Source organism: Clinocottus analis, unplaced genomic scaffold (genome assembly GCF_023055335.1).
Source record: "Clinocottus analis isolate CAN_PGR_092001 unplaced genomic scaffold, fCliAna1.0.p SCAF_13, whole genome shotgun sequence".
Lineage (NCBI taxonomy): Eukaryota > Metazoa > Chordata > Actinopteri > Perciformes > Cottidae > Clinocottus > Clinocottus analis.
The window spans coordinates 17,310,001-17,324,239 of record NW_027175854.1 but is presented as its reverse complement, the minus strand read 5'-3'; the positions used below and the strand labels follow the sequence as shown (position 1 = coordinate 17,324,239).

Genomic DNA, 14,239 nt, shown 5'->3' with positions numbered 1-14,239 from the left:
TGCAGCTGATTTGGTGACAGTCATGGAGGGATTATGCAGGAGCAGCCTGATAATAACTCGCGTGTTGAGCAGGAGAGAAAGTTGAACGTTCAAACTTTAGCGGCAGAGAAGAAAAACAATGTGCTCACACGGGTGCGCGCGCAATTACGCATCCGTCCTCTACTTCCGCCTTGGTTTCCAGGTGACTTGGAGGCGCCAACGCACCGCGTCACGTCACGAATGAGGACTCGTGTCAATGTCCTCTGTAGTTAAACACCTATTTAATATCGACACACTTAACATGTTGGATATAATCTCGTGCATGTATTATGATTATTATTATATGGTTTTAGTGAATGTGATATGCTGATTATTTAAATATCCATCTGCAAAGAAGCCTTGTCAAAAGTATATTACTTGAATATTGTGGAGTTAAAGTGCCATACAATGACTTAAGTAAAGGCCACTATATACCTTACAGTTAGATATCAGCGGTTGAGTAAATGCAGCCTCACACTTTGTGCGCTTCTCTCATTATTCTCTCCCATTGTTGGATTGGAAGTGTCAGGTCAGCTCGCTCAGAGGTTACACACAGGCCACATCCTCCATTTAGTGCTCATCTCAGAAAGCCCACATTGGTTTCTCTGATAATTCACATGCAGAGTCCAGTCTTGGCAGCAGTGGGGTTTTTTTAGCCCCTATGTGTATTTTAAATGAGCGAATGAGCGCGTAATAGTTACTTAATGCACGTAGAATAGTGAAGTACTTCCACTTGAGTGTTTATTTATTATACTTATAGTCCAAAACGTTTCAGATTGAGACAATTTAACTATTAATGTATCTCACGCATGTATATTATAGAGATTCAGACCTCATAGAAACAGTTTATGAAACCAGAAGCACTTCCGCCTCCTCCAATTAAACATTACAACGCTTCCACATTCACGCATTAGCAGCCTAATAAAAAACTAATTGCATAATAAACACAACCGTCTAAAAAAGGTCTCGTGAGAGCTTCTGTTTGTGGTAGCTTAGGTTAAATTGCGCTGATAATATACTTCTACACCGCGACATGAGGACGTGTGTACACTTGTTACCCAGCAGCCACCGCGCGGTCGCAGCAGCCCGCAGCCCGCGTGGAGGTCCTCCGGTCACGCAGCGGCCCGCCGCCGCATCTCATGCCTCAATTAGAGCCGCTGCCCTCCTCCCTCCTCTCCCTCCTCTTCCTCCCCCCTCCATCGCACGGACTCGATTAGGCCCGTGATTTATCCGAAAGAAATATAATTATACCTCCAAATAAAATAATCAGCATTGAAGAGCGATTTCCTTAACGAGACGGAGCGGGGTGGATGTCACGGAGTAGCAGCGCCTCATTAGGGCGCTAATGAGACTTTGGGGTGATCCCGATAATTATCGGAATCTGTAAAATAAGGATCAAGTCAAATGTAACCTTAATTTGTCTGGCAATTGAGTTCATTTATTAGTATGACTATTTAGGAAGGACTCTCTCAAGGCTTAATGCGAGCTGTCGTTATTTTTTTTAAGGCCATTTGGATAATAGATGTATAACTGCACGTTTTTAAATCATTCCCATAACAGACGTTCATCTTTTAAACTGACAGTCCCCCCCCCCCCCCCCCCAAAAAAGTCAAGTCTGCCTTTAATAGGACACTGTGCAATTAAATCCATCAGTTAAGCGCAGAAACAATCAGTTTATTCATCAATTAGAAAGTAAATTACACAACAATTTCGATATACGCCCTAAAAAGAAGTAGAAAAAGTTCCTCAAATATGATCATTTGTTGTTTTACATCACTGCAAGTTCAGTAAACACAAGCTAAGGACACTTTTCACTTCTTTTCTCTCCAAACAATTATTCAAAAGTCTGAATGTATTTGCTACTTGCAGCTTTGGTTACGTATTCTGGGATCAAGAGCCAATGAACCACCTGCAGGCTGGAGCTTTTTCACTTTTTAATGTGCATATAAAAAGGAATGCAAAAATCATTCGGGAAAAGTATTAAAGTAAACTGTCACTTTAAGGATTACAGTGTTTTTTTTGGTAACAGTTTACAGTCAATCACTGCAGCAAGTGGACCCACAGCATGAAAAGTGATGGTCATGAAGACAAAACATGTGTTTAATTGTGTCTTTTGGAGTCCAGATTGCATATCCGTATGACAGATATAAAAATAAATTTAAAAAAAACCTTGACTCCTCTGTTGTGAAAAACAAAATGTTTTTTTGTTTCTTTCAACACGCAGGAGGAGCGTGATCAGACGCGGTGGCACGTTAACGGTAAACAGTAGAAAATAATCACATCAAGAACAGAGAATGGATTCAGTTCGCCCTCGGCGGTTTCCAAACGGGGCCTGACGAAAGGAATGGACATTTAAGAAGCAAGTGAATCTCACAGTGAGAACAGAAAACAGATCAGAAATCATCCTTCAAGCTTCACCGAGTCCAATATGTTTCTAGCCTCTTTGTACTCCTCTGATTCGGCCAAATCCGCTTCTGTTTCCTGGAAAGACACAAACACACACACACACTTTTAAGTTGCATTGCCATTTTAGAACGCCGCCATCTCCTACACACAAGAGAGGAATTACGGCTACTTAAGAACAACTCAACTTCTTTTTGGAAACCAAAGCGTCGCCGTAAAAAAACTTGAGTTCAGTCAGAATCGCGTAAACATCTACATTTAGCAGTTGCATGCTTCCCTTGCAGCGTGCCTGCCTGAAAGGAAAGGAGGAGGATGAGTGATCGGGGGGGAGGGAGGATGCTAATTCCAGGTTAGCTCCCTCCGCCTAGCGGCCAGCGCTCACGCCTCCAGCTGCCCGACTGTTGCTCCGCATTAATTGAGATGACCCCGAGACACGCATGCTTATGTTTGCTTCCTCGGCATATCAAGTCCAGCCCCGAAGGGACGGAGACGCACGCCGGGCGCCGAAATACTGCTAATTGGTGCGACGTGTGATACTTGGAGCAGTTCATTGAAATCACACAGGAAAAAAAAAAGGAGAAGCTTTTTTTTTTTTACCCCCATAAAAATGTTTACCATGTTTGGATTTTGAAGCACGGTTTCCGCCCTCGCACGAGAACCGATTACAGAGTTTAACGTTAAGCATCACAGTGTGAAATATAGTTTTACTGACGAACTTTATCCGCCAATATTCAGTAAAACATGTGATCGGGGGCATCAGTTTTAATGCTTTTCTAGTCGCCGATCTCTACCGCTAACGGCCTCAAGTACTGGGCGAAGGTAAATTATCAGGATGCCTTCACATGTAATCTCTTAAAATGTCGTTAGCCGACACTAAAAGACAATAATATGACACAACTGTCTCTTTGTTAGCTTGTTTGAATAACTTTGGCCCTGAATGGACAAAAACTTATGAAATAAAGCTGTCAAATATTGCGCAATGTCCACTTTGGGACGAGTTTAGTTCCCGATCTGATGCCTTTGAGGTATAGAAACAAAGGACACAAAAAGGTGCGCTGCTCGAGGGTTATTGTCACGCGTCTCTCCATCATCTCACAAAAACGCCGCTGTGTGTTTTCAACAAGGCCGTGCGTTTGTTACAGCAACGGCACAAAAAGGGATCAAAAGGCTCATGAATATGGATTTGTCCTGTTGGAGGGGGGGAGTTTACTCACTAACAGCTGTTGCAGATCTCCGTGTGCGACGGTCAGACGTCGGTGGCAGTCCGGCACCATCATGTGGGACTCCTGCAGGACCTCGATCTGAAACACAGAGACCTCGTCAAGGTGTCATCCACGACCAACACGACTTCCATCACAGCGACGAGTACAAAGCGTTCAGACACAAAAAAAAAACGGGCATATTCATTCGCCGCATGTCGTCGGAGCCGGCGCTCTTGGCGCTGGCATGCGGGACGCCTCCAAAATAAGCCGGCGGTATGAAATATGTTATTGAGTTATCGATCGGGCAGGGAGTCGGGCCGCCCACCCCCTGATCCGACTGACACACCTGGATGAATGAAGAAAACCCTCGGAGCCGAGGGCACCGTGATCAGGCGTAAAGCGGTATTACTACGCCTGGAGTGAAGCGGTGTTGCGGCCTGGAGAGGAGGGAGGAGGGTACTGTCACAGTACTGCTGTGGAATCCCCCCAGCTGGCACCCTAAAGAGCAGAGAGGGTTTTGGCTAACGCTGTCAGACACACTCACTCGCTGACAGATGCTTCCTCACCCTCGCGCAGCTGTCGAGCAGCCGAGTCAAAACACGGACGCGGCTGCACGCGTGTACATTACACGGCTGTGCACACCAGCGGGCAGCCGGATGAACTCGTACTACGCGAGAAGGCGGGCCCGACTGACACGCCGAAAGACAACGAGCGCGGCCGGGCCGGGCCGTCGAGATATGACAAGGTGAGGCCGACTAAGCAGAGGAGTGTTGGAACAGAGAAAAGTCACGGCGCCCTCCCGGCGCAGTGGAATGATCCCATCAGCGCTGGATAACGATGACACTTACAGCGTATTGATTCCATTAAAATAAAAACCTCTAATCCATCCTGCCTCAGACCTCTCATCTCCAACCATAATCCATCTGGCCTCCCAATCTCCCCGTTTATAACAGCAACCGAGCCGGCTGCTCGGCTCTGAGCCGCCGCCGCGCCGCGAATGAACAAAACAAAACAAAACACACGCTGAATTTTAATGCTAGCAGTAAACATGATCACAAGCGCCGCCGGCCGGCTTCAGAGCTCCACCCTGGCGGGAACAACTAGAAGTTAAACATCCAAAAATCAACTGGGAGCCGGTACTCTGTGGAGCAGAGCTCATGGACCAAGCCCAACAACCCCAGCACCGTCTACACAAGGTCACCAGCTTTTAGATTTCATCTTTAGTTTCACTCTTTTTACAGCTATGCCAAAAGATGTCTTACTAAAGACCTTTTCATAAACAATGTCAACTATCTGCGCTCCATGGGGGACAAAATAACTGACAATGTTCAACTACAAAAAGGGAGAAGGAGCCTTTTAATTGAAGCTACTGAAGCTACGCCGCTAACAACCGCATGCTAACATGCAGATGTTTAGCATGTATAGTAATCTGTGGGTGCGTTCCAATACCTATAACACACATGCTAGTAAGTAGTACGTCTCAGTAAATGGTACGTCAAGTGCAGCATGCTTTTTCTGGCTCTTCGGACTCACAATCTTTTTTGTGCGGCGGGCGACGCGTCACACCGACAGAGCAAGAAGCCGTCTGACATTCGAGCAATGTGGGGTCGAAGTTCAACGATCGATGCAACGGAGAAGTAGTGCAACTACAAACTTGAAACCAACAGTGTACAACGTCCCTCTGAGCATGAACGTCTGTACGATGTGTCAAGGCAACACAACTCACCGCTGTGGAGATATTTCAGTCTGAATTGTTTCATATTCTTCTTTATTTCAACTTTTTGTGTAAATGACGTCCCCCATGCTAGTCTTTGTGTTATCGTTCTGTATCGTAATCTCATAAAAAGAAAGGTGTAGAAGTGTAACGATGCTCCACTTGGAGGTAAAGTCAGTGTTTAAGGTTTCAAACCCGATGCTGTTCTCAAGTGCATAAATGATGGAGGGCGCCGGCACAGCGAGACACAACGGAGAGGAGGGACACTAAATCACCAGCATGTGTCAGTAATTATCAAACTCCTCTAAAGTAACATGATATAATTACATCTGCATCAAGCAAATTACAAAATCACTAATGGTTCTCTCTCAAAACCTAATTCTTCATTATCACTGTGGACCGACCTCATTACGTGAAAGAAGATAGAATCCACTTCCTGAACCTTCAGAGCGCGGGGAAAAAAAAAAAAGCTGTGGACGGGAGAAGGAACACGAGAGAAGGTTTTTTTGAGTTACGCACATCGTTGACGGGTTGATGCAGACGGAGCCGCACCGCACGGGATTAACCACACGGTTTAGCGTCAACCGTCACAGTGTGGAATAAAGTTTTATTCACGTCTTTACAATCAGTATTAATGCTTTTCTAGCTGCCGATGTCAACCGCTAACGGCCGACGCTCAGAGGCTCAGATCGATTACGATGAAGCTTTGTTTAGTGACAACGAGTAGATTATCACGATGTGTTCACATGTAATCTGGTAAAATGGAGTTTAATTTTTAGCCAACACTAAAAGACAATAATGTGACACAACTGTGCCTGCAGCAACTTGTTTGAATGCAGCTTTACTTTAAAAATACATTGATAATTAGTTCAGTTGGGTTAAATTATGATGCGTTCAGGCTCTGTTCTGTAAAAATGAGTACTGGGCGAAGGTAAATTATAACGTAAAAGTTTACTTGAGTAAATTCCAGTTTGAAGATATTTCCACAGCATCATCAATAGATATTAGAGATGAATAATGAGCCGTTTACACTGAGCTCTAAGCAGCTTATAACACAAACTAATGACGACAAAGACTTTTCTTTATGTCTTTTATCATTTGAAGTGTGTGGAGCGGTTGTTACTTTTGGGACGGTTGCAAAAAAAAATGATAATCTGGATCCATGTGGACGATCTGCTTCCATCAAACATCCAACATTTTCAAATAAAAAGGCAAATAAAACTCGATTGAGGATCTCGAAAAGTTATATTTTCTCCCTTTTTTTAAGAAAATGTTGTGCTGATTCGATCCGAGAGCTCCGCGACCGACATCCAAAGACCCCGTACCTGCTTCCTGAGGACGTATTCGTCTCCTTTCTCCGCCTTCATGCGCTCCACCTTCTCCTCCTGCTGCTTCGCTTCAGTCTGGTACGAAATCTTCTCCTTCGCCAGCCTGCCGACAGGAAGAGAGGAGGTTCATGGTTAAAAAAAGAAAAGAAATGGCAGTGACACGGTGTTGTTCCATCAAAACAGGGAACGCAAAAACACACAAAACACCCGGACAGATAATGTCGGCCCCTGAAGCACGAGGCGGTGGTCAGCTGGACGGACGGGGGGCCATCCATCCTCATTCTGCCCAACGTCGCTCCGACTGAGGGGAAGATCATCTCCCGCACGACGACCACCGAACACATCAGTCCTGCTGGCGTCCACGCGGAGCGCCGCCTTAAAGCAGCGCTGTGTGTGTCAGTAAACACACTACACACACACACACACACAACGTTGTGATACTTCTTGAAGACGCCTTTTAAGAGAAATACTTTCCACGCGTCAGCGTGATGGTTTTCCTGGAGGAACCTCGTCTTTTACATCATGATATTGTCTAAATATAATGGTTAAAATGGTTTTTGTAATAACTTGTTTTGTCTAACATCATCTGCACGTTCTGATGTCACAAAGTGAGACGTTAAACCGCACGAGTTCAGCAGAAATACACAATTCATGGAGTGTTTTGAGCTTTAAAGCTCAGAAACAAGTAAAAACATACCTTTTTCAATGGCGTTTGGTTGAATACATATGCTATGTGACCTGCTTTTTATCTGTTTTTATTCATTTTCATTATTCATGTTGTGTTTTTCGCTGCTCCATCTTTAAATGTGTATTTTACGCTCTCGTCGATCTGGTTTAACGTGTTGTTTACTGACCTCTGTACGGCGCTTTGTGACCTTTTGTCTGCGATAAGCGCAATATAAATACACTTTACTTACTTCATTAATTGAAGGAATGAAATGTAACAAACATTCTCACATTTGTACGACAGGCTTTGATTTTCATGCATTCACGGCACGAACATTTGACCAAATAAACAAAAACATCTCTATTACAGTATAGATCGTAATTCAGTGGAATCAGTTTATTTAATTACATAATTCATTGGTATTTGCTTTCGGCACGTTGTTCTGTGTAGGTGGTGCAATGTGGGAAAATAGTGAAAAATGACGATAAACTCAACGTGATGTTTGTTAAATAGTTTTGAGCGTTTAACCGTAATAATACATTTATATTCTAATCAAACAGAAAAATAGCAAATCACTTTTCATGTTCATTTGTTTGACATTTCCAGAGGCAATTAAATATTCTCAGTAAATTTAGCGACATTAAATTTAATTAATCATTATTTTGATTGTCTTTCGTCAAAATATATTCAAAAAAAGGTGAGACGCAGTTCACAGGATCGTGCAATGTGTTTATCCTTCATCGTTCCTGCTGCTTAATTAATTGTTATCAATTAATAACTCAAACAAATGCCATAATTTCTTCACACAGTTTAACTTAAATTGGACATCAGCATTTTCCTGTCCCGAGTAAACAAGCAGCCGCTCCATAAATAACAATAAAAAGTATTTTGCTGTCGTCGTCAACTGTCATCACTGTGCTTATCTGACTCCTTTATATCACACACACACACACACACACACACACACACACACACACACACACACACACACACACACACACACACACACACACACACACACACACACACACAGTGCTTTTTTAGAGATTAATTGATCATCAATTTAGTCCCTAATTTGGACCAAGTCAGGTGGTAAATGGGCCTCCTTTCCTTGATTGTTAGTGAAAATGGGCTCGGGCGCATTGATAAATTTTGATTATTTATCAATTACGGGCCAAATGGAACTAAATCTATTAAACAGATTCCGACCCTGATTGGCATAATGGAGTTTGAAAATATGGCTATTGATAATGATTCCCAACTAATAGTCTTTTTCCGGCGGCGCTGGTCTGTCGCAGTGACAAACACAAATTTAATTTTTCATAAAAAATCAGCTGCGTGTGCGTAAGTGAGTGATCCTTCATTAATCAGCGGCATTACTGGAGACCCTTCCCTCCGCGTCGCGACGCTCGCTCGCTTAGCCGAGGGAGCCGACGGCACTCTGTCATATTTCACATCAATTACTCATTCTAATACTGCTCCATCAGGAAGCTTTTTTTTTAAAACAGCCACCATATGCAATCGCAGCTCCCGCCTTCCACCCGGCCGCTCGACGCGGAGTGAGCGATGTCGCCCGTTCAGAGTCAAGAGAAGGTGGCGGAGAGAAAGGGGGGAAAGATGGAGGAAGGAAGGCTGGAATAATTTGAATAAAACTGAAGGACAGTCTAATAACAAAATGTCCATTCCTCCTCCTTTCCGGGCCCTGATGTTAATTTCTTATTTCTCCCAGACTTGGAGCGCCGTGTGAATGAGGGGTGGGGTCGCGGCTGGTTTTAAATAGACCTGCCACCTCAGGCTTAATGGAAAAGGCAGCTCTCTGGAAAATAGAAAAAAAAAGGGAATTAGAGGCAGCCGACACACACATTCGGGGCGCCGCCTCCTCCAGCACTGTATTTTTGAGCCGCGGCGTAGTCGGTGCTGGGAGCCGAATGACAAAGGCAAATTACTGTTGTCATTTTATTAAGGGCATCCGCCTCGCTGGGGCAGAAAAGGCACCGACTGGAATGTGCAGGAAAAAAAGCCAGTGGAAATAGGCTAAAAGAGCACGCAGGTTTCCTCTAAACTCTAATGCATGAAGAGGGAGGGGCAGCAAGGGAAGAGGAGCGACGAAGGAGAGGAGAACCAGGGAGATTATGAAGAGACAGAAAGCAATGACAAGTCTGTTGGTTTAAACATAACAGCTTGCTTAAGGCGCCGAGTCAAGTACTTTTTGGCCAACGGGGGTGTAACATCTGCAGCATCCGATAGTACACGCAAGCTCAAAAACATCAGGACGGTGAGTCGAGGGGGGGAAACACTGCTTGATGAAGAACACTATCGTCCCTGTTGTTTTTTTCCCCACACTGGACACATTATCCGCTGAGGGAAACCCAGCCGGCATCATCAGCGCCTCGGGGAGCCGGTTAGTAATCTGACCCTCATCAAAACACGATCGATAGCACATTACACGATCAGCGCTGACGGGAGGGAATTAGAGGTCTGCCCGATCGACGAAAAAATACTCCCAGTCCATCACATGGACGACTACACCGAGCACATTATCCCACACATTTAGCTCAGAGTGGATGCCAACTCTATTAATAGGCTGTCTTAGGCCACGCCGCTACATTTCCATTTTAAAAAACGCACGTCCTTCACCTGGCGTCCGCACAAAAAACAAAAGGCATTTGAAAACGCCACCGACGCCGAGTTCATTTGAAAAACGATGACGTCGAAGCCGCGTGCTCGCTACTTGATCGGGTCACAGCGGTCACGACGTGTCCGTCACCGATCAGCCTTATTGTCCATCGACTCCACCAACGGTACCAACGTGCATAAAGGGTTACAGGCTTTAATGACTTTGTTGTCTTTACCAGCAGCTGTTGTGCGGTTAAATTCAGCATTTTATAATCCTGCTGCTGCCAACCTGCAGAGGATGAAAGTCGTTATTGGAGCGATTGAAGAGCGGCGCGTCCAGCGGCATCATCGGACCTACGGAGCGGACACTTGTTCCGCACAACTACTGTGAAATTCACAAAAAAACAACAACTGTAAAACGAACAAAAAGCATAAATGTTCCCCAGTACAACAGGGACATCGAGCCACCCGGTAGAGCGACGAGTGTGAGAACGGACAACAACGAAACGAGTGGTGTTCAACTTTTGCTTGAAAAATGAAAAAAATCTTCAGAAAATTGGACCGTTTGGGTCCACGGAGATGTTTAGTATCAAGCAAGACCATTAATTATTAAAGAAGACAAGAATACTCTGTGGATTTTTCAAAGCAACCAATCTACTTCCTGTTTACAACGACACCCGCATGCCCGAAGTCATGAAAATGGAGCTGAAACGTCCGAATTTCAATAGAAATATGAATAGCTATTCATAACTATTTTGTACTGAAAGAGTTTTTGCCAGAGAGACAAAATCTTCAACCTCCGGAGCGCTTTTAACATCTTACTAAAAACACTTTTCCAGCTTTAAAACTTTCCAGGGTCCATGTGGAGAGATTTTCCTGCTTGTCCGGCATTTTGTTCAAACAGCTAAAAGGCAAGAGCAGAAAAATAAATTGAGCATCAGAGGGACAAAGTGCTCCGAGAGATTTTTATAACGTTAACGTTGCTCTTACTGCAAACTACAAGCTTCCTGTTGCTGCTTTCTGCAGTAACTCAGGGAATTATGTGTTGCTTTCATTGAGAATTAGTCTCAGTAAATCTAAAGTGGAGCGACTGGCCGAATACAACGTTCACTTAGCTACTCGCAGCAGCTTTGTTCGATTTTAATCACTACATTACCCATACTTTTAACCACTATTTGAGTTGTATTAATCCAATATCTTCACACCTAATAGCACAAGCTTTTAGTTTAGGAATACAAGATCAGACGTACACGGCTCTGATTATACATTTGTGTTTCTGAAAAAGAAGCACAATATTTAGACAGTCCCTTACTGGCATCACAGTGTGCAGAGACGGTGTAAAAATGTGTGTTCTCACGGAAATTGTGCAAAACGTACAAATATTCTTATAATATAAACATGTAAAAACCGTCACAAAGACATAGCCGAGAGTTTGATTGGGTGATATATGTAACCTCTGATCCAACAAAAAATGTCTTTGGCCAGAGAAAATGATAGATAAATAAGAAAACATTAAATATATAACGTTTCAGTCATTGACCAGATACTCAATAACAAAAAAAACTCACAACAAATTGATGGTAAAACTATTGATCAGGACATTTGTCTGAAAGAGGTTGCGAGTGTTTTTCTGATTATTTGTTGGTACAAATCCACCAAGGATCAAAAGTGCATGTTTTAGTGTGGAAAATGTCAGATACTCGTTGGATTTGCTCAGTCACAGTAAACCTGAAGGCCTTGTAATCTCCTTGTGATGCCCACAGTCCAGAATACCAGCAGCAGTACGTCATGCTGCGTCATGACTGTGCAGGGTATTTCCTACATCTCCACACGTTATTTAAATAGATAGAAACTAAAATACACCAGAAGACGGTTTACCAACCAGAGGCCCACGCCAAAGCCCCGGGGTCTAGTTGAAAAGCAGCCGGACAAACGTTCCTTCACGCGCAGAACAATGCGGAGCTAGCTTGTCCGCCCTCGGCTAAGCTAGTTAGCTCGCTACCACTAGCTTATATACGTGTTTAGCTTTTCTTTTTTTACATGTTAAATCGTCGAACTGGAACAAAGAGTCAAACATACCTCTTTACAATGCCGGTTTTGATCTTAATCTGCCGTATTCTTGGATCTGCCATGGCTGTAGATTGTAGATGGAGCAGGCGGTCTGTGTTTGTAACGTGATGGTTGCAGGTTGACTGGAAGACAGGACGACGAGCTGATGGCAGATACACCGAACTCCAGGAGCGGAGGATGATGGTCGAGTGAGTCGATCACGATGACCGCTCCAGTGGGGGAAACACATTTTTGGGTAGTGAGCGCTGGCCCTTTACGTTAAAATGAATACATAATATATATATATATATATATATATATATATATATATATATATATATATATATATATATATATATATATATATATATATAAATAAAAGGGTGTAGTCAGAGACCCTTATGAACAATGGTCTTCATTGTATTATTTTTAGATTAGTATTCCAGAATGAATACGTGACATAATAATGAATAAGAAATACCCATATGTTGTATTTTTATTTAATACTAACACCAATAGTACAGTGGCAATACTGTTATTTTATTTATTTTATTTTAATTTGGTATTTTTGTTGTTATTTTTTTATTCATCTCACTCAGGCAGACAATTCATTTAATAAATACTTTTAGTGAGGTGGGAAGAAATTATTGATCAGCTGCAGTTGGTCCACACTGAGAAAAGCATCTATCTATCTATATATGTATGTATGTATGTATGTATGTATGTATGTATGTATGTATGTATGTATGTATGTATGTATGTATGTATGTATGTATGTATGTATGTATGTATCTATCTATCTATCTATCTATCTATCTATCTATCTATCTATCTATCTATCGATTTGCATGTAGTCTCCTGCCTCTATCATGTGTTTCACTGTTTACTTAATGGTTAAATGAAAGAATAATTATAGATTAGTTAATAACCTGTATGACGGCCCATCTTGGATGAAACCATAAGAGAACAACAGTAAAATAGCTCACTTATAAAGACCAATATGAGTCCTGCTCTTTCCCAGTGCATTTGAATGTGTCTGCATTGTGTCAGATATCTAAACTCAGACACACACTTGTGTGTTAGTTAATAAGGTTTCATCAGCCTCAGAATGAGCCAGTTTCTTTATTTACACAGTATATCACTTAAGCTAAACAATTGACATGGCGTATAAAGCTGTGTTACAAAGACAGCACATTTAATATCATTTGAATCTTTGTGCATCTGATATTGATTTGTGTGATCTATGAAAAAATAATCAATTTCATAGTTTTCTTCGAGGCTGCTTGTGTCAAAACAATATATATATATATATATATATATATATATATATATATATATATATATATATATATATATATATATATATATATGATTACAATCCAGTCTTCAGCATGTATTTCCATTAAAAGTTGATCTTACTCAACTACATTTCTGCACATTAAGGCGCCAACAATAGAATATATATATATATATATATATATATATATATATATATATATATATATATATATATATATATATATATATATACATACATGTTAAAAATACCTTTAACGTCTTAATTCCTCATCACACCTGTCATAACAAAACGTACAACAGATGTCAAGGAGGAAAGGGAAGACGGTTTGATAGAGGGAGGAAATTTACACCTTTCACTTATGCAAATAAATCCACAACCCAAATTGTCTCCTTCAAAAAAGAAACTGTGTGAAAACCATGTCATTTGCTGTATTATTGACATTAGTTGTCTGTGTGGTTTTCATGTTTTTCCTTCTGTCAAAAAGGGAACATGTCATAATAATTAACATGAGACAAGTTTAGATGATTGAGTGGTGCCAAAAATAAATAAACAAACTGTGTATGAAATGCTGTGCGAGTTTCATGTCTAAAGACAGAAAGTCTGTATAATGCTGGTAATATTATTTCCATCTTCAATACACCATCACTGTCTTTATAGATCTTTTTTTTACATACCAGGCCTCAAATTGAAAACATATACTGCACATATTGTTATTATTCTTAATAAATATAATATTTTTGTTTGCTGCCATGTATAAAAAAAAACATGTTTCACCAGCAGAATGTGTGACTTTCCTTTAGTCGTGACATTATTAAAGCCTGGCCAATACAGACTCATTAAATGCTGCTTCTGCAGGAACTCAATTCCAGAATAAATTGTATTTTAAACTAAACTCATCTTTATTACACACAATGTAGCGCACTAAACTGTTTGCTGGAGGTG

General features: G+C 41.9%; 1 protein-coding gene across 1 annotated transcript; it reads right to left on the bottom strand.

The window, feature by feature from the left end:
- Positions 1 to 1,671: 1,671 nt before the first annotated feature.
- On the bottom strand, positions 1,672 to 12,173 carry tbca (tubulin cofactor a). Its single transcript, XM_068574144.1, has 4 exons — positions 12,028 to 12,173; positions 6,663 to 6,768; positions 3,636 to 3,722; positions 1,672 to 2,499 (listed from the first exon to the last, which is right to left on the bottom strand). The coding sequence occupies exons 1-4, from the start codon at positions 12,078 to 12,080 to the stop codon at positions 2,419 to 2,421; spliced, it is 327 nt and encodes a 108-aa protein (XP_068430245.1). The 5' UTR covers positions 12,081 to 12,173; the 3' UTR covers positions 1,672 to 2,418.
- Between the last annotated feature and the right edge of the window lie 2,066 nt (positions 12,174 to 14,239).